The 25,523-nt window shown below is 40.2% G+C and overlaps 1 protein-coding gene across 2 annotated transcripts; it reads left to right on the forward strand.

The window, feature by feature from the left end:
- The first annotated feature begins 65 nt into the window (after nt 1–65).
- Nucleotides 66–24,434, forward strand: LOC308434791 (uncharacterized protein). Of its 2 annotated transcripts, XM_080935198.1 has the most exons (6): nt 66–179; nt 2,869–2,995; nt 4,827–4,919; nt 9,836–9,928; nt 20,209–20,303; nt 20,825–24,434. In XM_080935198.1, the coding sequence occupies exons 1-6, from the start codon at nt 159–161 to the stop codon at nt 22,403–22,405; spliced, it is 2,010 nt and encodes a 669-aa protein (XP_080791324.1). In that variant the 5' UTR covers nt 66–158; the 3' UTR covers nt 22,406–24,434. The 2 variants fall into 2 exon arrangements, with proteins under 2 accessions (XP_080791324.1, XP_080791325.1); XM_080935199.1 differs by lacking the exon at nt 9,836–9,928.
- Nucleotides 24,435–25,523: the final 1,089 nt, after the last annotated feature.

Consider the following 25,523-nt stretch of genomic DNA (forward strand, 5'->3'; position numbering starts at 1 on the left):
CCGAGCATGGAGGGCGGGCCTTCGCGGCTCCGCTGTGGCCTTTGTCTGTCCCCGGCCATCTTAGATCTGTAGCCTCTTCTGGTTCAGGGGAATTGGAGACTACTGCGGCCCCTGTCTCCCGTGACAGTCGCAGTGGGGAGGCCCGCGGAGGACGCGGGATGTCGGCAAAGCCTGCCATGGTGAGTGCGGGCTTCCTGCTGCAGGGAAGCTGTCTCTGCACCCTCCGCCGCGGTCCTCGGCCGTCCCTCCTGCGCCTGCGCCGATGTCAGGTCCTTGGGGGCTGGGCTGGAGGGTGGGGGTTGTTACAGTCCACAGCTTGCACGCGAGGACTTTGAGGAAGGTGGGTTTCTCTTTCAAGAGAGGAGCTGGGTCCGTGGAGTCTGCAGTCCCTTATGTGTAGAGGAATAGCAGCCCAGCTCGGAGACCAGTAGGCAAAGGAGAGAGCCCCCTTCAGGGACACCCCACTGCTTTGACCGCAGTTGCCTAAAAGAAACAAAATCAATTTACTACAGTGTCATCTTGTTGCTTTCTCAGTAAAGGTTCCCTGCAACTTGACGTCACTTAGCCCCAACGTTCAGTGCTTAAGTAAAAACTTGAAAATTAAGGTAAATGGTGCGTGAGTTGATTTAGCTAATTCTCTTGTCTGTAGAAAACACTAGTCTCACCTCAAAAGGATTAGAGAGAGTTTATTCTGGGACAGATATGAGTCACCCTGTTCAGTAACATGTATTTAAGTTGTCCTAAATGACATGTTCCAACATGGATGTTGTTACTTGAACTTTTATAGTGAAGAACAAAATCAAGACATTCATCAAAGACACTTGTGAACACATCAGGTTAGGTAGGTTACAGCCATGCGGAGGAAGCTGCTGCAGATGTGAGATACTGTCTGACGACAGCCTTAGCTTTGGGCTTGGCGGAAGGTGGTGGTCTGCTCCGTGGATGCATTCCCAAGTTTTTAGCTGATAGTCGACCTTAGGCCACATCGAGAGGATGAATACTACTGAATGGATATCAAGGGAACCCACGATCACAGAGAATTCTAACTGCATTTGCAGTGTTCCAGCTCCACAGAATCATGAAGCTTTGATCAGCCAAGAAACCTTAAAAGGTCTTTAGAACGCATTTGGAATTATTTTCGGAGAAAAGGGGAGACTTTAAGTTTCTACTCCCTAAGAATTCCCTGGCAAGGAAGATGGTTCTGATAGCAAAGGCATCAAGTGTGGCGGTGTGAATAGCATTCCGGGAACGCACATGGGTGGGAAGAACTCATTCCAACAAGCTGAGGAATGACGGTAGGAAACTAGCCGCAGTCTGTCTTAAGTAAGCCATCATGCTTCTATAGGAGCGGACAACCGTGGTAAAACCACCGTGTTAGTCTCTAGTCAGAACTACGGTGTTGCTGTTGGAGCGGCAGGAAGAGATGGCATACGCAGTGCCACGTGCCTGTGCGAGCAGAAGGAAGGTGACAGAGGAGGGGCCACATGTCGCTTAAGTGACTGTGGCCAGAAACACCTGGATATGTTTGCTTTGCATTTGATTTTGATTTATTTTGAATTATAAGTCATTGGGTATTATTGTTGCCCATTAATTTCCGACTCGTGTATTCAGTGACTCTATGAGGCAAAGGATGTGTTCGGTATTCTGTGTTTTCTGGGAATTGGACCCGTGGCCTTGCTCCAGCCAGACCTGGTACAAACCACTGCACTGCACCGCCAGCCATGGCATCTTTTTTTCCCATGCTTGGCTGTTCCTCACAGATTCACGTCACCTTTATGGGACTGAGTTTCTCTGTGGTTTTTCTCTTGCTATTAACACAAACCTTGCACACACGTGTATTCTATGTATCGAAACACTTTTCGGAAGCGTCTCTCAACTGCAAAGATACCGAAAGGTTTTGTGGACTTGGCAGCCAAGCTGATCGTGTACCTCGAGAAAATTTAAGACAACTACTTCACCTGCTGTTCTGCTGTGTGCTCTCAGAGCCTGTTGAAGTTTAATGTGCCTTTAGGAGAGCAATGTAAGCAATCTTACTATGTCTTGGAATTCCCACTTCATACCTAAAAGAAAAGCGTGGCTTTAATCTGTGCCCCTGACGCAGAGTATTATATGTATATGCTGTGTTAGTTATTTGCTGAACTTACCCAAGCGGTTGAAAGCAACAAATATTCACCAAAAATGTTGGAAGTAACATGTGGATGGGGTTTGATAACATTTGATAATATTTGCAATTCTGGGTCAGTAGGGAGGAGTAAATTAACTTCTTCCCTTGCAAAACTATGTTAGATTTCTTTTTATTTTTAAAGATTTATTTATTTTATGTATGTAAGTACACTGTAGCTATCTTCAGACACACCAGAAGAGAGCATCAGATCTCATTACAGATGGTTGTGAGCCACCATGTGGTTGCCAGAATTTGAACTTAGGACCTCTGAAAGAACAGTCAGTGCTCATAACCACTGAGCCATCTTTCCAGCCCTTAAAATTTTCTGTAAGAATCCCTCTTTCCTTTTCCACAAAGACACGGCGAAGCTCTTTGTTGGGGACAGAAGGAAAATACAGAGTAAAAAAATGAAAAGTTTAAATTGCGGTCTCTCATGGTCAGTTTAATACAAGAGGGAACCGTATTTTCATTCCTTAATGTGTTATCAATGCGCTGTAGACTTTGTTTTATCGTCTTACTGTGAATCCACATTAACAAAGAGGGATGATACTTGTGTTGACAGTGCTTTCTTTGATGATAAAGAATTCACACCAAGCTGTAGCTTATGTAAGGCATTTGCAAGTCACTCCGACACGGAAAAGAATAAATCCAGTTTTATTCCCAGGTCTGAGGACTTGGGTTGGTAAGAAGTGATGTTGTTCCAGGGGTCGCTGTCATTTGAGGACATTGCTGTGTACTTCACCTGGGAGGAGTGGCAGGGCCTGGACACGGCTCAGAAGTTGCTCTACAGGGATGTGATGTTGGAGAACTACAGTAGCCTGATGTCCTTGGGTAAGTGACTCCCTGTGGTTCTCAGGAGCAGTTGTTGTCTGTTGATAAGCAGTGGGACTTTCAACCTGAATGCTACACTGTAACTTTTAGCTGATGTATGATAATGGCATGTGCTTCTGGTGTACAGTGTGGCTTTGCAACACACTTACACAAAGCAGATGATATTGTGCAATCAGATGATCAGATAATCAGAACAATGGCCAGAGGCTGGTAAGTCCTCACTTCATCGCATTCTACTTGTTTATAATGGGAGAGTTTAAAATCATTCAGCTATTTTGAAATATTCAATTAGTTGTTGCCCATTATATATTTACTTTATATTAGAGAACCATGTTATTAATTTCTACCCACATCTACCCCAGTAAATATTCGTCCTGTCCTCCCAATCCCCGTACCTTTCCCACACCGTAACAGCCACTGTTTATTCCCCATTATTTCTTTGAAACAGCCTTTAACTTTTGAGTGTTAGAAAATATAGCATTTTTATTTTTCAAACATTGTTCACTTTTGTGTTGTGGCTTTCCTAGGGAGATGCAAAAGACCTGTTCACGACAAATACAAAGGGATCAGTGACCAAAGAAGTATCCTATAACTTCCAGCTTTTCAAAGAAATGAGTTTAGGGGTGATAAAGGACGCAGCCGGGGCCAGACATTGGTAATGCACACCTTAAACCCAATCAGAGGCAGGTGGATCACTGCCAGTTCAAGGCCAGCCTGGTCTACTGTAAAAGTTAGGCATTTTCCTCCCACTTCTTATTCCCAGAAATAAGACTCAGACTCAAAACATATTTACAAGTACCTTGGCCGTATAGCTGAGCTCTTCTCTGACCAGCTCATAACTTAAAATAACCAATGTATTCTAATCTGCATTCTGCCACATGGCTGGTTACCTGTGCTCAGGTGCCACGCATCTGCCTCATCACATCTTCCAGGGTGCACATCCTGTGCCTGGCACTACCCCAGAATCCTTTCTGCCCTCTGGATGTTTCACCTTCTATTTTTTTGCCTAAGCCATATATAATAATAATATATTTATTATCGACAGGTACCACATCCACACAGACATAAGATATTCGCTTTAAAGCCGTCATCTGCAGAGCAAGTTCTAGGACAGTCAATGCTACACAGAGGAACCCTGTCCCCGCCCTCCCCCACCCCCCCCAAAAAAAAGGCTTGATGGTTTGTTGAAAACTCTGTTGTCAGTGTGAGAACCTGAGTTCATTCTTTACACCATGTGTGTTGGTTATTTCTGTTGTTATTGTCATTAAAATGCCCCAGCCAAACAGCTTAAGGAAGGGAGTAATTGGTTTTGGCTCACAGTTCCAGCGTACAGTCCTGTGGCACAGAAGTCATGACCCCAGGAGCCTGAGGCCTGCCTGGCGACACGGTCTCCTCGATAATGGCACCCACACGCCCACCGGAGTGATGAATGCTCCTTATACGCTAGCTTCCTTGTGCAGGGACCACGTCAAGTTTTCCTCCATTGCACCTTCTCCCCAGCCTCAGCGTTCTCCTGCTAACCGTGTTTCTAGCTCTTTCTTTTTCATCACTTCCTGCTCTTTTCTGACTTATTCTTAAACAATCATGCATTGTTTTTCCAGTTTCGTGTGTTTGCCTTCACACTCTCCGTGTGTGTGCGTATGTGCATACTCGTGCTGTTCGGGGTTCTGTATCGTGTAGGTTAATGCCACACAAGGGTAATAGTGAAGCCTGTGAAGGAGGTGATCGTGGGCACCTTCTAACAAAAGTAGTTCCTCCCATGGAAGGGGATCTGTCATCAGGGGAGCTGACTGCGCATTGGCAGAAACCGTTCAAGATTTCTCATTTACAGGCTGCTGCGTGATCAAACCTGAGTTGATCCTCATGCTGGAACGTGAATTTGGGCCATGGAGGGTAGCAGATACCTCAGTCTGGAACCTTCCAGGTCAGTCAGTGCATAATGGATGGTGGGAATGTCATCAGATGCCTGTCATGGTGAGCTGGTTTTGCCAAGTTTTATCCAGAGCCAGACGTAAATGTCGTTGGCTTTAGGGATCAGACAGGGCCTGAATACACTTCATTACTTAAACTGTCTCCCTGTTTTGTTGCTCAAGTATATTTTACAGAGACTTAGTCTCTTGATTTTATATTGTTTTCCCTGACATTTTTTCATGTTTCAGCATGTTCTTAGGGAGTTGAAGAGAAGTATCTAATTGCTCTGTCTTACTTACAGTTTCTATTGCTGTGATAAAACACATGTGCAAAAACAAATTCTAAGGGAAAGTATTTAATTGAGTTTATGGTTTTAAAGGGTTACAGTACCTACGATAAGTAGGTGGAGGAGAGGCACACAGAGAATGACAGTCGTCTTTGAAACACAAGTGACACACTTATTCTGACAAGGCCACGCCTCCCAGTCCTTCCAAAACAGTTGTACCAACTTTAGACCAAACATTCAGAAATGAGCATATGTAGACCATTCCTAGTCACCAAATGTGCAGTGCCTTGCTAGCCTGAAGAAAGTTCCATTCATTCCATTTGATAAAGAAGTGAGCTTTTTAATGTCCCTTGGATTACAAAGGTGGCTTTGAGACAGTTCTGTCACCCCAGATCTCAACCCTAGTTAGTTCTTACCTCTTTCTGTCACATGCAGTTGAACAGAGAAGGTCCTCACTGAAATCTCAGAGAGCTGCTCCACTGGGAAACTCATGGTAGCATGGGGTAGGGAGGGTACATGGGCGCCATCTCCAAGCTACTGACAATTATGGCTGTTGAGGAAGTTCAGTCAGTTTTCTTTAGGGCTGTGTCTCCTAATAGGTTGACCATGCTGTACTGATGGCCCCACAGACACCCGTGGGCATATAGGCAGCACACATTACAGGCACTGGGTTAGAGGGGAGGTGGAGAGGAGAGGAAATGAAATTAGAGCTGAGTCGGGTGGATGGAGAGAAGTTAGGGGGAGAGGTAGGGATGAATATCGCTATAATGAATTGTATGAAATTCTCAAAGAATGAATGCAAATATATATAAATAATAAAAAATCTCATTTGAAGGCTTTATGTCAACTTTATGAGGAAATGTAAAAGCCAAATTACTGTTACTGTGGACCTAGATATCTGTGATACATTTTTCTTTATTGTCATGACTGAAGGCCATGGTGTCCTGCAAGCCACCACAGCTATTTTGTTCTGAGATGGTGATGCATATTTCAAACACGGGAATTAGCTGTGTTACTCTTAATGTGATGCCTGTGGCTCCTGCCCATGTCACTGGAAGTAACGTTTTATTTTAATAGATGGATATTCAAGTGTTGGTCCTTTTCTTCGCCTGTCCCCGTGTCAATGGACACCTGAACTGAGCATGTGGTTAACTGCTGCAGTAAGGAGGAGGGAAACTTTCTTGGCATAAGACTGATTTTATTTCCTCTTTTCTCTGCATGGCCAGCCGTGGGATCATGGTATAATGTGCTGGTTCTGCTCATAGCTTTTGGAGCAGAGTCATCATGTCTCATAGTAGGTTGTGAGACTTCAGTACTTGTCACTTTGTGTCACAGATATGGACATAGACACTGTAACTGCTGTGCAGGGGAATCTGCCTTGTCGTGTTGATGGGCACCTCCCTCATGGTTGGGGGAGCACACATGTTCATTTGTTATACTGCATGTTGGAGATGGATCTCATTTAGGCTGTTTTCCCAGATTGCATCAGGCCACTTTTCTGCTGTTGGCTGTTTCTGAATTTACACACATTCTGAATTTCATGTTGCTCTTCTTTTCTCATTCCTAACGCTGAGTCTTCATCCTGTTGATTCCTTGCTTTTCTGTAGAGTCAATTTTCTGTTTCATGAAATTCCATTTGTTCTTTTGTTTTTGTTTGTTGTTGACTGTGTTTTGGCATATTTAAAAATATTCTGTCTTCATTGTCCCAAATGTCCCTGTGCGGTTTCTGTAAAGTGAACATTTTGTAACTAAGATGATTCACAAATGGCCACTGCAATCAGTTTATGTGCCTTTCTACATTTCTATTTTTGATGAGAATTTTTAAACTCACGTTCATCAGAAATATTAGTAGTTGTGTACTTTGTTGTGTCCATGTCTGGATTAAAAATCATTCCAATACTAGTTTATGAAGCAGATAAGAACTTGGCTATTCCTGCGTCCCCACCCCTCCCATGCCCATGTGTGTGTGTGGGGGGGGCTGCTTTCCTACTCTGTTTTCTGAGAATTTCAATGTATTTTGATCATATCAGCATTGTGCTGCTCCAAGCTCTCGTTTATATCCCCTTCTGAACTTAGTGTCCCCTTTCCATAGCCCACCAAATCCAGTCATTCCCATGCCTATGCGAATGTGTAGGGCACAGACTAGAGCATAGAAACCCCACCAGGGGCTACTTCACTGGGGAACACAGGCTTCTGCTGTTGAAGCTCCTCAGATAAGAATGGGAATTTATTTATTTATTTATTTATTTATTTATTTATTTACTTATAATTTTATTTAAAAAAGAGATACATGTACAGATTTTTAAAAGCATTTGGCATAGCACTATATGAATATTTTTGTCAGTACTTAATTCTTTTAGAGGTTTGATAGCATGCATTGAAATTCTACTAGTTACCATAAGCATAAAGTACATGTAGAACAGAATGTAACATGGAAACAGAGTTTTCTTGGTGTGTATAGATTACACATAATGATCTTTGAATACCAAAAATTGCTACATGGCTATATTCCTAGCTCTTGGATTATTAGTGATTTAAGGTCCAGGTGTACCACACTTTGAGAGGGTGCTTATTTTTTTTTTCCTAAGGACTGAGGCTTTCGCTTTTGGCCTTTGTTTTTCTTGAGCTTCATATGACCTGTGAGTTGTTTCTGGGGTATTCAGAGCTTTCTGGGGCTAGTATCTAATTATCAGTAAGTGCATATTATGTCTGTTCTTTTGTGACTAGGTTACTCTCACTCAGGGTGATATTCTCTAGATGTATCCATTTTCTTAGGAATTTCATAAAGTCATTGTTTCTGATAGCTGAGTAGTACTCCACTGTAAATATACCACAATTTTTGTATCCATTCATCTATTGAAGGACATCTGGGTTCTTTCTAGCTTCTGGCTATTATAAATAGGCTGTTATGAACATGGTGGAGCATGTGTCCTTATTGTATGTTGGAGCATATCTGGGGTATATGCCCAGAAGTGGAATACCTGAGTCTTTAGGTAGGACTATGTCCAATTTTCTGAGGAACCACCAGACTGATTTCCAGAGTGGTTGTCGAGTTTACAACCCCACCAGCAGTGGAGGAGTGTTCCTCTTTCTCCTCATATCCACTAGAATCTGCTGTCATCTGAGTTTTTTGATCTTAGCCATTCTGACTGGTGTGAGGTGGAATCTCAGGGTTGTTTTGATTTGCATCTCCCTGATGGCTAATGATGTCGAGCACTTCCTTAGATGCTTCTCAGCCATTCGATATTCCTCAATTGAGAACTTTTGGTTTAGCTCTGTACCCCATTTTTTAATAGGGTTGTTTGATTCTCAGGTGTCTAGCTTCTTGAGTTCTTTGTATACCTTGGATAATAGGCCTCTATCTGATGTGGGGTTGGTAAAGATCTTTTCCCAATCTGTTGGATGCTGTTTGTTTTCTTGACAGTGTCCTTAGCCTTACGAAAACTTTGCAATCTCATTAAATCCCATTTGTCCATCCTTGGTCTTAGACCACAAGCCATTGGTGTTCTGTTCAGGAAATTTTCTCCTGTGCCTATGTGTTCTAAGGTTTTCCCTACTTTCTCTTCTAATAGTTTCAGTGTACCTGATTGAATGTGGAGATCTTTGATCCACTTGCACTTGAGCTTTGTACAAGGAGATAAGAAAGGGTCTATTTTCATTCTTCTGAGGAATGGGGATTTATGAGACCCTCCCCATTCATGCTGGAGCTTTTGCTTCTCTGACCCTGTGTAAATCTGTGTAGATAATCCCAGCTGCTATGAAGTCATGAGTCTACTTAGTGCTGTTAGAAAATGCCTGTATGAAGGACTATCTCCCTGGCGTAGGAGCCTCTTCTCTAAAGGAGAGAGACTCTCCCTCTTCTAGCAGGCATTCATTGCCAGTCACCACTCAGCAATGGAACTTTGTGACCACCTCCCCCATTTAAGATGGGACTTTGGCTTGACATTGGCCCACTGCTGTGCATGCTGACAGGATCTCTGTGAGTTCTTTTTTTTTTTTTTTTTTTTCTTCTTTGGTTTCTTAACCAAACAAAATTCATACATCAGTGCTTATGAAGCAAAGCATTCATTATTTTTTATTTGAATGGATATTTAATTGCATGTATTTTTGTGAATAGGGCATGTTTTTGCTATCCTCCAACCCAGTTTTTCCATGTTTCCGGCTCATCTTAAAATAGCCACATTTTTTTTTTTTTTCTCTCTGTACCTGGTTCATTTTCTAAGAGGTCTTTATGTGTTTTACTTCAGTAGTTGAGCTACTTCCCTTGCAAATTTTCTGGGTGGTTGTTTTGATTTTTTTTATTTGTGTTTGTTATTTTTGGTTTTGCTTTTTTTTTTGTTGTTTTGATGACTTCATTTTACTCAGTGGCCTTAAATATGTGTTTTTAAAAATTTTATTGTGTTATCTTTTATTTTTCTATTCTGTTTACTTAAGTTTAAGAAAGTCATTATTTTATGCTCTCGTGCAGCTTAATGTGATTTGAAAATAATATTCCATTCAGTAAAGAATGTGAATAGAAATCTTGTCTCCAAAGAACTTCAAAACCACCCATCTTAGCAGAGTTCCTGAGGTAGACCTGCTGTCTGTTATCACCGGGCCTGACTTGGCACATTTGGATGAACTACCTCATTTCCTTTTCCCAGGGCACTATATGACCAGACCAGAACTGAACAGGAAGTTACAGCATGGATTTGAGCTGTGGCGTGGCTCAGATGCCTCACTCGGGAGCCTCCCAGGTCAGTTAGTACACATTGTCCTGGGGAGGGCAGAGAGGGAGAGCTCAGCACTTATTGGTTATGCGGATAGGTCTCCTGGCACCAACTTTCACCAGACCTAGCTCAGCAGAGAGCTGGTCTCATGGATAAATGCTACACAATGTCCTAAATAATTTTCTATGACTTTCCTATCAGATTTTAAAGGAAGTACTAATTCTAGTACTCCAAGCTATTCAACATAATAGAAAATGAAGGAACATTTCTAAATTCCTTTCACAGAGCCACTGTTACATTCACACCAGAAGACCCAACCAAAAAAGTCAATCATAAACTAATGTCTCTTATAAAGATAGATATGAACATTCTCAAAAGTCAAACCAAAGTGAAGAATACACATCAAAAAGATTATGTGGCATAATCAAGTCAGCTTCACCCCAGAGATTCAGGACTGGGTCAGCATTATAAATCAATAAACATAATTCACATAAACAGACTAAAGGGCTGCAAGCACATAATTATTTCATTAGATGCAGAAAAGGCCTTCAACAAAACGCAAATCTCTTCATGGTAAAGTCCTGGAGAGACTGTGGATACAAGGGACTTACCTCAGCATAGTAATGGAAATTTACACCATGTCTGTGTAACCTGTATCAACCTAAATAGAGGAACTTAAACATTTCTCCTAAAATCAGGAACAAGGCGTGGCTGTCCACTCCCTGCAGCTGGTCAGTGTGTCACCTGATGAGTTAGCTAGAGTAATAGGGTACAGAGAGAAGGAAGTCGGTGGCTTTATTTGTAGATGACATGATCTTATCCATCATCTATCTGTTCTATACTGAGGAATGCTTTTTTAAGATGATTTTTCCAATACACATATAGGTCTTTTGAGACTTTTTTTTTGGTTAGCTACTTTACCTAAGTGATTATTTGGTTTTCATTTTAAACCGTAGTAGGGTTTCTTTGTTGGTTAGGTCTGCTGTCACACTCTTTTCCCATTTTCTCTTTGTTTGCTCTGTAGATAGTTCACTTTGTTTTATGGAGGAACCAATATACTGACAAACAGTTTCTCTAAAGAATTTCCACCCATTGAGAGAAAACTGAAGGATGGTAATGATGTATTCTGGTGAGATAAGAACTACAAAGAACGTTTACCTGGTGGAAAGGAAGAAACAGATGCTTTTGTTTCTTATGTTTTGTCTTGTTTCTAATACCAGAGAAGATACTAATGTCACCTAAAATGTTAAGGTATTATTCATTGCTTTTAGCTGAATTTTAAGATGACAATTTTTTAAATTGGAAATAGTTTTTTTCCTCACATAATATATTCTGTTACTGTCTCCCCTCCTTGACTCCCCCCAGGTTCTCACCACTTCCTCTCCCATCCAGACCTGCTCCTTTTCTGTCTCTCATGAGAAAACAAACAGGCTTCTAAGGCATAATTAAAATCAGATAAAACAAAAACTGACACCTTGGAGTTGGACAAGTCAAAGACACAGAAGGAAAACACAAGAGAAGGCACAAGAACCGGAGACCCACTCATTCACGCACTCCAGTGGAACAGTAAATATTAGAAAATGGGCTAATTGTTTCAGGCACCATGCCATGCTACCCAGCCCCTCTCTCCCCACCCCACCCCTGATACTCTCTGTCCCCAGCAGTGGCAGCCCTATTAGCTAGTTTCTGTCCCCGGCGGCCTCTCTGCTGCAGACCCTGCTCACATTCCCAGTAACACAGTAAAATGAATACTCTTGAGGCTTGTAATTTATCAATCAGACTTATATCAGTAAATTCCCACTCCGCAAATGTCCACACAATAAACTTACTTCCACAAGCTTTGTGCCACCCTTGCCTTGTAGATCAAAGGATTTGTGGCTAACTTAGAGTTAACTATTCCCTTTGGCGATGTAGTTAGTATACAGACTACCTTGCTGAACCAAAGGCACTAAACAAAGGGATAAAGTCTTTATAGGTACCAACTAAACTTCTCCATGTTTGAGTGGTTTCATAGGTATTGTCTTTAGAAATAGGGCCTTGCTTTCAGTTTGTGAAGAGCAACCTGTAGTCTTGACAACAGCCTGGGTAGTTTGGGCATTTCCTAATCAGATGTGACCCAATCTTAGTACCCGGGGCTTCATTTTGTCACAAGAGGTGACCATTTGGGACTCTATTTTTCCTGATTATTTAGGGAATTTCCTCAAGATCACCTTTATATATGCACCTATTTTAGAAGCTTCTACTATATTAGCTTTCCACACTATCAAGTGGCTGTTAACTTTAGTTGGCACTCCTGTATTCCATCCCTCCTCCCTTTCACCCCTTCCTGTTCCCACTTAGTCACCCCATTTCTATCCCCCCATCTATTCATAACTATCAGTTCTGTTTCTCTTTCCTAAGAAGATGGATCTGACTCCCTTAATCTCTTACATTATACCTCATCTGGTCCTATAGATTGCAGTTTGGTTATTGATTTAACAGCTAATATCTACATAGAAGTGAAAGCATACCACATTTGTCTTTCTAGATCTGGGATAACTTCAGATATAGTTCATCTATTTACCTGCAAATTTTGTGATGTGTTTTAAAAATAGCTAAGTGATTCTCCATTGTATAAATGTACCACATTTGATTTATCCATTCTTCTGTTGAAGGACATCTAGATTGTTTACAGTTTTTGGTTATTATGAATAGAGTAGCAATGAATGTGGTTGATTAGGTTTCTCAGTGAGAGGATAAAGTGTCTTTTGGGTGTCTGCCCAAGAGTGATGTAGCTGATTCTTATGGTGGACGAATTCCCATCTTCCTGTGACCCACTGTGCTGTTATCTATTGTACCTGTACAAGTTTCACTCTCATTAGTAATGGAGAAGTGTTTCCCTTGCTCCACATCCTCACCAGCACGAGCTATCACTTGTGTGATATCTTAGCCATTGTGACAGGTGTGAGATAAATTCTCAAAGTAGTTTTGATTTTCATTTGCCTGAAAACTAAGGATATCTAGTAGTTATCTACGTGTTTCCCAGCCATTTGAGTCTCTCCTATTGAGAGTTCTTAGTTTAGATCTGTACCGTTTTTCTAATTCAGTTATTTAGTTCCTTGATCTCTAGTTTTTTTTTTTTTTTTAAGATTTTTACACATTTTGGCTACTAGCCCTTTATCTCATATGTAGTTGGCGAAAATCTTTTTCCATTTTGTAGGCTACCACTTTTCCCAAATGACAGTGTCTTTTGTCATGCCAAAGGTTCTCACTTCCATGAGATCCCATTAGCTATTGATCTTACAGCCTCTTTAGAAACTCTTCTTGTGTCAGTGGGTTCGAGGCTCTTCCCCACTTTCTCTTATATCAGGGTCAGTGTATCTGGTCTTATGTTGAAGTCTTTGATCTACAGGGTAATAAGTATTGATTTATTTGGATTCTTGTACATGTAGCCATCCAGTTTGACGAGTACCATTTGTTGAAGATATTTACTTTTTTCTCTTTTGTATTTCTGGCCTCTTTATTAAAAAGCAGGTATCAATAGATACAGGAATTTCTAGCTGAGTCTTCAATTTGATTCCACTGATCAATGTTTCTGTTTATGCGCAAATTAAATGCAGGTTTTATTACCATATATCTGTAGTGAATCTTGAAAGTGACAATGGTGATACCTCCTGCATTTCTCTTATTATTCAAGATTGTTTTATATCCTTGTTTTTTCTTTTTCTTTTTTAATGTGTGTCTCCATAAGAAGCTGAAAATTGTCCCTTCAACATCTATGAAGAATTGTGTTGGGATTTTCAGGGGAATTGCATTGAATTTATAGATTTATTTTAATACTGTGGCCATTTTTACTACACTAAAAAAATACTGTTTTTATTTTATGTAGAGGGTGGACAACCTTGTCTTATTTCTGATTTTAGTGGAATTGCTTTCATTTTCTCTTTTCATTTGAAGTTGGCCAGATGTTTGCTGCTGTAAACTCTTATGTGAAATTATGTCCTTTGTATCGTTAATCTCTTCCAGGACCTTATCATGATGGGTTGTTTACATTTTGTCAAAGGCTTTTTCTGCCTCTTTTGCTTTTTATCTTTCAGTCTATATATGTTGTAAATTACATTGATTGATTTATATATGTTGATTCCTGTATCTCTGGGATGAAGCCTACTTGATCAGTGTAGATGAACTTTTTGATGTGTTTTTGGATTTATATTTTTTAAGTATTTTATTGAGAATTTTTTATTTATGTTTATAAGAGAAATTCATCTTTTGGGGGACTTTGTGTGATTTCGGTGGCAGGATAACTGGCTCTGTAAAAGAAGAGGGGAAACTGAGTTCCTCCTGTTTCAATGTTGTGAAATAATTTGAGGACTGTTGACATTAAGTCTTTGAAAGTTTTGTAGAATTCTGTGTTAAAACTCAGACCCCAGGCTTTTGAGTCTTTTGTTTTTGTTTATTTGTTTGGCTTTGTTTTTTTTTCTTCCCATTGGCAGACTTTTAATAACTCTTTCGATTTCATTAGGGGTTATAGATCTGTTTAAATTGCTTATCTGATCTTGATTTAACTTTGGAAAGTGATATATATTAAGAAAAATTTCAATTTCTTTTTTATTTTACATTTTGGTAGAGTACTGGTTTTTAAAATACATCCTTATGATTCTTGGATTTTCTTGGTGTCTGTTGTTATGTTCTTATGATTTTTACCAATTTATTATTTTTGTTTCATTGAATCTTTGTATTGTTTTCTTTTCTCTTTGTTTTTATTTTATTGATTTCTGTTCTGAGTGTGATTGTTTTTTCTCTTGTTCTAGAGTTTTTTTTTGGTCTGCTCTTAAGTTACCAGTAGAAGAGCTCCTCAATTTTTTTCTTAAATATAGTTTTTAGGGTATGAACTTGTCTCTTAGAATCACCTTCATTATGTTCTATAAGTTTTGGTAAGTTGTGTTTTCATTTTCATTCAATTCTAGAAGATCTTTGGTTTTTGTCTTGACCCACATTTTATTAAGCAGTGAGTTGTTCAATTTCCACGAGTTTGTAAACTTCCTGTTTCTTTCTGTTGTTGTTGATATCTTGTTAGAGTCCATAGTAGTCAGAATGCAGGGTGTTTTCAGTTTTCTATTATCTCTTGAGACTTGCTTTGTGTCAGAGTATTTGTCTAATTTTGTAGAAAGTTCTGTGAGGTTCTAAGAAGAAGGGTTGTGTGTGTGTGTGTGTGTGTGTGTGTGTGTGTGTGTGTGTGTGTGATGTACGTACATGTATGTATGTTTTCTTCTTTTGACTTTGCTGATCTGAAACTATTTATTCCCTGTGTTTTCTTGTATGTAGTTTATCTCTTCTAATCAGACTTTCTCTACTAGCACCTTCTGTGAGGCTGGATTTGCAGATAGTTACCGTTTAAATTTGGCTTTATCATAAAATGTTTTATCTTCTCCATCTGTGGTGATGGAAAGTTTTGCTGAGTATAGTGGTCTGTGCTGGCATCTGTGGTCCCTCAGAGTCTGTAACACATCTGCCCAGGCCCTGTGGCTTTTACAGTCCCCATGGGAAAGTCAGGTGTAGTTCTAATAGTTTCGATATGCTGCTTCCTATATATGCAATTTCCATTGTTTTCCTTCGCAGCTTTAATATTCTTTCTTTGTTCTGTATGTTTATTGCTTTGATTATTATTTGCCAAGGGCACTTCTTTTCTGGTCCAGTTCTGCTTCTTGCACTTGGTCAGCATCCCCTTCATTAGGTTGGGGAAATAGCTTTTGTAATTTAGTTGTAAATATTCTCTGTGTCTTTGACCTGTGATTCTTCTCCCTCTCTTCTGATTGTTCTTAAATGTGGTCTTGTTTATAGTGCCCCAAAATTGCCTAGATGTTTTGTACCTGAAGTTTTTGTTGTTGTTGTTGTTGTTTGTTTTGTTTTGTTGTTTAATAGATTTAACACTTTCTTTTTTTTTGATTTAACACTTTCTTTACTAGCATATCCATTCTTTCTGTCATTTATTCAATGCCTGAAATTCTCTTCCATCTTTTACATTCTGTTAATGATGCTTGATTCTGAGATTCCTGTTCAAGACGCTAAATTTTTCATTTCTAGGGCTCCCTCAGTTTTGATTTCTTCTACTGATTCTGTTTCCATTTTCAAGTTTTAAATAGTTTTGTTTATCTCCTTCTACTTTTTTTTTTTTTTTTTGTTCTTCAGTTATGTTGGAATAGTCAGGGTCTGCCTGAGTGAGCTTGCTGGGCTACAGTGGAGACATGTCGTCCTGGTTGTTATTGCTTGTGTCCTGTAGACATCTGCCATCTTGTATTTGGAAGATTGTTATTCTAATTACTGATGTATGACTTTGTCTTTCTTAGGCAGGAGTTTTATTTCTTGGTTTCTGTTTGCTTTTCAGGGTTGTAGGAGAGTGTTGGCTGTGTGTTGCCTGGTAGGAAGTTCTGCTGGGATCCTCATGGTTGTGGCCACCTGGGTTTTAGGGAAAGTGTGTTTCTAGGTATTGGGAGCTGAAACTTAGGAATGAGGATGGGTTTGTGAGGAAAAGAGGGGTTCACAGGAGGGAGAAAAGCAGGGTGTCATACCAGGATTGGCTTAGTCTTATGGGAATGTGGGCAGAGATTAAAAAGAGGTCACATCAAAAGGTCTGCTATAGACCTGGGGATGAACCCAGGGGATTGAACCTGGAAGAACCTGGCGAGAAGTGAAGATCTGTATTTAGCCTAGTTGCTCTCCTGGTTCCTGGCCTTTGAGTTCCCAGGTAGTACCTGCTGGAGTTGCGGGCTGAGATATAGCAACAAGTTGAGGGAGAAAGATTAGGAGGAGAAGGTATGTGTGATCCACTGGAAATGGGAGCAGGGTTACAAAGTAGCAGCCTCTGGTGGTCTGCTGAAAAGCTGGGGATAAGACTCGGTTTGGATTTGGAAGATTTGAGGGACAAGTTAAAATCTGCAGTTAGTCTACCTGTTCCTCTGGCCATAGATGAGAGTCTTTAGAAATTTGTAGATGATACATTATTTAATATAAATCAAATATGTGGTAGTGATCACTAATTAGAATACAAATATGAATACAGCCTAAAAGTCTTTGTCTTAGTTAGGGCTTTACTGCTGTGAACAGACACCATGACCAAGGCAAGTTTTATAAGGACAACATTGAATTGGGACTGGCTTACAGGTTTAAAAGTGCAGTCCATTATCATCAAGGTGAGAGAGGCAGCATCCACGCAGGCATGGTGCAAGAGGAGCTGAGAGTTCTACATCGTCATCCAAAGGAAGCCAGGAACAGACTGAGTATCTTCAGGCAGCTAGGAGGAAGGTCTCCAAGCCCACCCCCAGAGTGACACCCCAGTCCCTGGGCCAAGAATATGCAAACCATCATTTTATTCTTTTTATTCTTGAGAACTTGAGAACCTCATATGCATCATATTCAATGATCTGCTCCATTTTCTCTTTCAGATCTCCTTGTGATCCCACAACAGTCCTTCTTCCACCAACTTGATATTATCTTTTCTTCCTTCCTTTTTCTTTTGATAACCCACCAAGTCCAATTAGTGGATATGGGACCATCTATTTCTGCATGAAAAGCCTACCAGGGCCACATCCTCAAAAAAGAATGATGCCTTCTCAGCAGCTATCCCGCTGTCAGTAGCTTCTCAGTTAGGGGTGATACCTGCAGCCCATCTGTCTCATGTCTGTCTAGTTTTCTCTTGCTTGGCCTGGTGCTCATTCCACACAAGTGAACAGAGCTGCTGGAGCACGGGATTGGGAAGGCCATGCTGTATGTAAAAGACAGTGTCAGCATACTCTTATACGTCCTATGACTTAGCTTTTTTCTGCTTCCTTTTCTCCATTGTTCTTTGAGCCTTGGTGGTGCTGTGGTTAATATAGGTGTACTGCTTGCAGATGAACACTCAGGCTCTTGTTCTCATTCTCAGCCCCCTGACCAGTTATCTATCTCTCTGCTGACTGCCATCTACTGAGAAAGAAGCTTTGCTGGTCAAAGTTGAGAGCATTCCAGCTCTGTGGCCTAAACAGAAATATTTAGAAGGCGGCTTGACTATGATACTGGTTAGCACAATAACAGCAGCTTCTACCTAAGGGTCCTTGTCCAGCCGTGGGCTTTTGACGAGCCTTATAGTACCAGGGACTAAACAGGTTGAATGTAGTCATTAGGGCATTTGCCTGTGGAATTTCTACAAGAGTGAGATAGGAACATCTGAGAGCTTTCAGGATAAGGTGGCAGATTAGAAAGAAGATTTCTCCATGGTGTTATGGGAATGGGGAGAACACAACCCAGGAGAAAGGACAGAGTATATTCATGGGAGAGACACTTAAGTGGGCTGAGGACGATGTAGGAGGACAGTTATAAAGGAGAAAGGCAAAGCAGAAAGTAGAAAACATTCTTAACCTGAGCTCCGTGAGTTGTAAGTGTAAGGTAAGCCCCACTGTTAGGTAAGTACAAAGAGCTCTTCTGCCAACAGAGCAGCAGCTGTGGACAGGCCGGCACAGCTGTATCTAAGAAGAATGGCAGCAGTCATAGGCCAGCACAGCTGCCTGATGAGGACCCGCCATCATTCAGTCTTCTCAGTCCTCTGCTTTGGTCTTGTACCATCGGCTCAGCTGTGCTGCTTCTGTCACCGTCCGATATGGCTGTGCCAACAGGACATACCTTTTTTCCTCAGCATGTCACATACAGTGTTCTGGTATGTCTGATACTGACTCTGCTGAGCAGGCTAGGATTGAAGAAGGTAATTGCTTGCATTTGCCTAATATTTTGGCGTGCCTTCTAGTCTTCGGTCCTGAAAATAAGGTGCAGTCAGCAAACAGGGAAACCGAGAACACACTGACGTTGTGAGAAAGGGCCGAGTGAGGAAGTTATGGAAACTGCAGGTTCAGATGCTGGATCACTGAGAATCGTAAGCAACGGCGAACTTATGATATGAAAGATTTAGTGGTTTCATTATGTGTGAGAAGTGAGCCCCAGGCATTGCTTGTTGTTTACAGAATAGGAAACTGAGCCCACCCTGAGCTGTTTGTTTGGCTTCCAGACCCTCCTTCCAGCAACATATGCTTGAACTCCATAATTAAATATGTCCTGATTATATATGGTCTAACAGATCTAGATTTTCAGTCATCTTTTTGTAGTATGATTTACTGCTGGTTGGTTCTGAGAGCATCAAGATCACCCATGTCCCACTTTCCTCTGGCCTCCCATAATGCAGTGCTCTTTGCCTTAGACTTCCATTGTTTCACGTTGGGGTGGGGGGGGGGTTGGGAAATGATCTTGCTTGTTCCATAAACCAGAGCTTATTGATGTCAGAAGGAACTTCTCTTATGCAAGCAGTGAGGTTTTTTTAACTGGATACAGCCCATCTTAGCTGTTAGCCAGCATATAGCACTGTGGGCGAGCTGAGAATAAAGAAAAGCATTAAACTTAACTTTTTCCCTAAGTATCCCAACAGTAGAGGAAACAGATAAAACATTTCTCTGATTTTTTGTTTTATTTCCTTCTCAACACATTTTTACTATATTGTTAGTGTTTTTACTCTAGAAATAAACAGAGCTATTTTAACTCCTGAAGAAGATGATGCAAGTGAAAAGAATCATAGTTTTAGAAAGCCCATGTAAAATTCAGAAAATGAAAGCCATGCACAGAACAAATAGACCTAATGAAGAATTTGAATAAAGCTACTTTCTTATTTTTTCAGGCAGAAAATGTTTGCAAGTAGATATTTAGCTGTGTCTCAGAACAAAGTAAATAAATTGAATTATGTATGCATAGCAATCCCTTCCCTAATCATTATTCTTGCTTATAAGAATTTAGCTATGCTTGCATCCTTAAAAAAAAAAAAAAAAAAAAAAAAAAAAAAAAGCTTGTATTGACAGCCATTAGTTCACACGCCAAAGAGGTTCAGTGTAGAATAGCACTATCAGTACAGATAACACATTAAAGAAATGGGACAAAGGACAAATAACAGGTCAAAATTGATGTGGAAATCTACACCCAAGGAGTAGATGGTTACTTTCTTTACTTCTTTGAACCAAACATAGCAAAGGCTCAAAGAAAACTGTTTAAATCCTTGAATGCTTGTTGTTACATTATTGTTGCATAAACTCATTGAAGACTGTGTATATATTTACTTATGAAATACATGCATATTTATAAATACACATATTTTAAAGTATTCATTTGTGATATAGTAATTTATATATCAAAAGTGAATATTTTAAAATTTATAGCTTAAAGATACAACTTATATATTTAAATTACCTAAAAATAGTTTGTATAACTCAGTAGTCATTGTTGTTTGTTTCTTTGTTTTTTTTTTAATATCATTTTAGATGTCCATAATGTAAGTGTCCTGGGAAATCAAGAGACACACTTGTGGCAAGCTGAAGTCACTGGTGGCATTACATCATATGAACAGATGGTTGAAGTAGGTAAAAGTTTGTATATGCTACACCACATTTAAGATCTAAACATTAAAGAGTGTTCTACTTATTCAGGGACTTATTCAGATGCAGGGTGGAAAAGAAGTTAATTTTAATCTAACTGAGACTTGTAGAGCATCTCAGTCTCCATTGTAAGAACCAAACTTTGCTGTTCATAATTACTATTTGTGGACATTGACACTTTTCCATTAATAACTAATTTTATTGATTACATACAAAGTTTGATATGTGGAAGACCTCTGATTAATGTTTGGTAAATACTGAGATCCTTTGGATAATGTAGCATTCACTGCTTTCATGGCTTAAGTAAAAAGGGAAACATTTGGTAGTAAGACTAAACTCAGTAAAGGCTACAAAATATACAAAGAGCGATACTCCAGATGTGGGTTATGAGAGTATTTTCATTACGTAATTAGACCTTCGAAATATTGGGAAGCAGATACTGTTGATATTGGTGAATAGTCTCATGCTTTATAAAGAATGTAACAAAATCTTCTATCTCAAGGCAGAACTACAGATTCAAGAGAAAATTCATCAAGGAGCCAAAACATATGAGTATAAAGAATGTGTGGAAACATTTTATCCGAATTCACAGCACACCAGGAATCAGACATCCCAGTCATATGAGAACCCCTATGGATGGGAAGAATGTAGAAAAGCTTTCTATTATCAATCAACCCTCACTCAACATCAACGATTTCATATAGGTGAGAAACTCTATGACTCTCCACAATGCTGGGAAATTTTTCCCTGGAAGTCCCAACTCAGTGTGCATGAGACATTTCATGCAGGTGAGAGACGCTATGAGTGTGAAGAATGCAGGAAGTCTTTCCATCGGAAGGCAAATCTTATTCGACATCAGAGAAGAACACATAGCAGAGAGAAGCCTTATGAATGTATAGAATGTGGGAAAACTTTCTACTGCAAGTCAGATGTAACTCGACATCAGAGAAGAACTCACAGTAGAGAAAAACCCTATGAATGTGTAGAGTGCAGTAAGACTTTCTACTGTAAATCATACCTCATTCGACATCAGAGTAGAACTCATAGTAGAGAGAAGCCCTACGAATGTACAGAATGTACTAAAACTTTTTACTGTAAGTCAGATCTTACTCGACATCAAACAACTCACAGTGGGGAAAAGCCTTTTGAATGTAATGAATGCTCTAAAACATTCTACTATAAATCAGACCTTGCCAACCACCAGAAAACTCATACAGATGATAATCCCTATGAATGTAAAGAATGTAGAAAAACTTTCTGCTCCAAGTCAAGCCTCAATCAGCATCATAGGATTCATACAGGTGAGAAGCCCTATGAATGTAATGAATGTAAGAAAAGTTTCAATTCTAAGTCAAACCTCACTGAGCATCAGAGAAGAACTCATACCAGAGAGAAGCCCTATGAATGTAATGAATGTTGGAAATCCTTCTACTGTAGGTCCGAACTTACAAATCATCAGAGGACTCATACAGTGGAGAGATACTATGAATGTAAAGAGTGTAGGAAAAATTTCTACTGTAAGTCAAACCTCAATCAGCATCAAAGGACTCACACAGGAGAGAAACCATATGAATGTAAAGACTGCAACAAAGCTTTCTATTGTAAGTCAAACCTCAATCAACATCAAAGAACTCACACAGGTGAAAAACCGTTTGCATGTAAAGACTGTAGTAAGGCTTTCTATTGTAAATCAAGCCTTGTTAAACATCAAAAAATTCATTCAGGTGAGAAGCCATATGAATGTGAAGAATGTAGGAAAACTTTCTTCCAGAAGTCAGACCTCACACGACATCAGAGAACACATACAGGTGAAAAACCCTTTGAGTGTAAAGACTGTAACAAAACTTTCTATTGTAAGTCAAACCTCAATCAACATCGGAGAACTCACACACAAGAAAAACCTTATGAATGTGAAGTATGTAGGGAAACATTCTATTCTAAGTCAGATCTTACTGAACATCAAAGAACTCATACAGATGAAAAACCTTATGTGATGTTTAATATTGACTGCCAACTTGACAAGATCTGGAATCATCTGGGAGACAGGCCTGTAGGCATGCCTGTGAAAGATTATCTAGATTAAATTAACCTTTGGAGATGTCTGTGATTATCTTTATTTGGTTAACTGAAATGGGAAGACCTACCATAAATATGTGTGGCACTATTCCCTGGGTTGGGATTATGTACTACATGAGAAGGGGTGGCACCATTCTGCAGACTGGAGTTCTGGACTATATGAAAAGAAGAAAGGTAGATTAAGCATGAGCATTTACTGTTTTCTGCTTTCTGTTTGGATGCCACTTGGAAAAATGCCTCAAGCCCCTGCCACCAGAATCTCTACACGTAGGATTATATTTCATGTGTGAAGTACTGTGAGCCACAGCAAAAAATAATGAATACAGGGAATTGGTTCTGAGGAGTGAGGCCACAGCTCTGATAAACTTGACTATATGATTCTTAGGCCATTAGTAAAGGCTTTCATGAGGAATATAGAAGATTTGGAACTTTGGGCTAATAAAACTTTTGAATGCTATACTACAGAGCTAAATGGGCCACTGTGGAAGTTTGCTGGTACAGACTGTGGAGGCCTCACAGGGCTTTAGAAAGGAACAAACGTTGTCAAGAACTGGGCTAGAGACCATTTGTGTGATCCTTTGTCAAGAATCTGGCTTCATTCTACCTGCTGAGAACTTGAATAATGATGAATTTAAAGGAAAAGTAGTCATTTATTGGGTGAAAAAAATTTCCCAAAAGGTATACATTTGGGCTGTGGCACAGCTCCTGGTAACTTCACTTATAAAAGTTCACAATAAAAAAGATCTGCACAGAAGATAAATACAAAAATGATGAAAACTTAGTCTATCAAGGATTAGGAAGCTAAAGCAAGGCAACGGCTGGATGAAAGGCAGGTATGAAAGAAAAGGCTCAAATTGTTAAAAGAGAAACACACCCTGCTCTGCCCCCAGAACAATAGGAAATGTGCCTACATTATCCCACTGCCCCTATAAAAGGCTTCAGTTTGTGAAAATGCAGACTTATTTGAAAGAGTAGAACCTGGATTGAGAACTCAGATGAAGGTATTCCCTGCTTCCTGAAGACAACTACCTAGGAAAGTGTTCCTGTAGGGTCAGCAGATGGTAGGTGATAGCTTTGATCCAAGAAGACATTTTTTATTTAACTAGCAACAGCTCTTGGAAGCTTTGTGGATATACTAATTTCATAGGCATGAAAGATGCAACATTGAGGGGGTCAGGTAGATTTGCTCCAAAGTTTCAGACAGCAGCTGAGGCTAGGCATTGTATATCAAAACTCTGTTCTCGTCAGGAAGGCTCTGAATTCCCACTGCATGGGCCTGTGAAGATAAACTATAATTTTCCATGGAGACTCCAGTATGTAAATGTTGCCAGGAGCATGGGGTCATCTACCAAGGAAAGCTACAGGCATGGAGTGTGGCCATTTGGGCAGCAGAGATGGAAAGATGGGGCTTCTCATGTACTTTGGATTCCAGGTGATTCTATTACAAGTCTCAGATGCTGTGGACATGTTGCAGTAAGATATATTGTTTTCCCTACTGGGTTTCAGCCCTAGTTTCTTCTGGGAATAGGAATGTTTGTGCTTTTATGTATTGGAACCATGTAACTTGCTTTTTGATAGTAAGGGGTCTCACGGAGTATTTCAGATGAAACTTGGACTTTGGATATTAAGTGTTGGAATTCTTGAAGACTAGGGATTTTTAGTATTATATCTGACCCACTTTACATTATGAAATGACCATCAGCTTATGGGGACAAGAGAGGAAAAGTTATGGTTTAACAGTGATAATCATGTCACGATGGCCAGGAGTACAGTTATGGTGGCTAGTATTGTCAGCTTGACGGGATCTGGAATCACTTGGTAGATGAACATCTGGGAATATCTCGGAGATATTTTCTTAAGTTGATTGGTATGGAAAAACTGAGTTGAAATGTTTGTATCCCTATTCTGTGGGCTGGGGTCTTAGACTGATATAAAGAAGAAAGACGGCTAAGAATGAAATTCACTGTTCTCTGTTCTTGAGTGTGGATGCTATGGACCAGCTCTCTCAAGCTCCTGCCACTGTACTTTCCCTGTCCAGATGTATTCTACCTTTAAACCATGAGCCCAAATAAATCCATCCTTAATTTGCTGTGTCAGGGTATTTTATAAAAGTCACAAAAAAGTAAATAGCATACCCTATGAATGTTGAAACATGTAGGAATGGATTTAGAGAGTTGGCTCAGCCAGTAAAAGAATTGATTGCTATTTGAGAGGATCTTATTTGTTTCCCAGTTTCAACGTGGGTCACAACTGTAAATCTGGTTCCAGAATTCTCCATGTGCAGTATACCTGTGCAGTTTGCATACATATATGTTGGCCAAACATTTACACATATAAAATGTTTTTTAAAGCATGTTGGAATATCATGCAAGTCAAACCTCACTTAACATTCCAGAAGTCACATACATGAAAAATCATTTTATTTTCTTTAGACAGGAATAATTCTGGGTTGAAATTTTGGAGTTGGGTAATACAGGGACATAGAGCAGAACAGAGACTGAAGAAAAGGCCATCTACAGACTGCCCCCAGGCTTTGCTGGCAGACCTGACGCCAAGGAGCTCTTCCACCTAGACCAGCAAGTAACCTGAGGTACAGACCTAGTGAGGTTGTGCAATGAGTGCCCAGAGCACAAAGAGTGCTTGGAGGTGGTGCCCGTGACTGTGTCAGAGAGAATCATGATCTGCCTGGGGAAGGCAGTTCTGGAATATCAGCTCCATGGGTGCTTTTACACCTGGACCAGAGGTAAACTTGACAACAAAGGCCCAGGGAGGGCACACTGTGAGTTCTCAGTGAGCAGAGAGTGCTGTACTCGCTGGAAAAGGGTCCATTTTGGCCTGGAAAAAGCCAGATCCCCACCACTAGTATTCAGGACCAGTGGGCAAAAAGGTTCAAGCTCCCAGAGCAGCCTCACAAGAGCTCCCCACCTGAGCCCACAAAGACAACTGAGTACCTGACACCAGAACTCACTGCTCACCCACAAAAAGCCAAACACTCAGAAGGAATTTTCTTCCTGAGCCCACAGGCTCTCAGATCCACAGAAAGACAGGTGCCAGTCACTGAAAACAAGACCACATATAATCACAGAAAACAAGATGGCAAGAGGAAAACAAAAGAACTTAAGCAA

The sequence above is a fragment of the Micromys minutus genome, assembly GCF_963924665.1.
Source record: "Micromys minutus genome assembly, chromosome: 22".
Taxonomy (NCBI): Eukaryota; Metazoa; Chordata; class Mammalia; order Rodentia; family Muridae; genus Micromys; species Micromys minutus.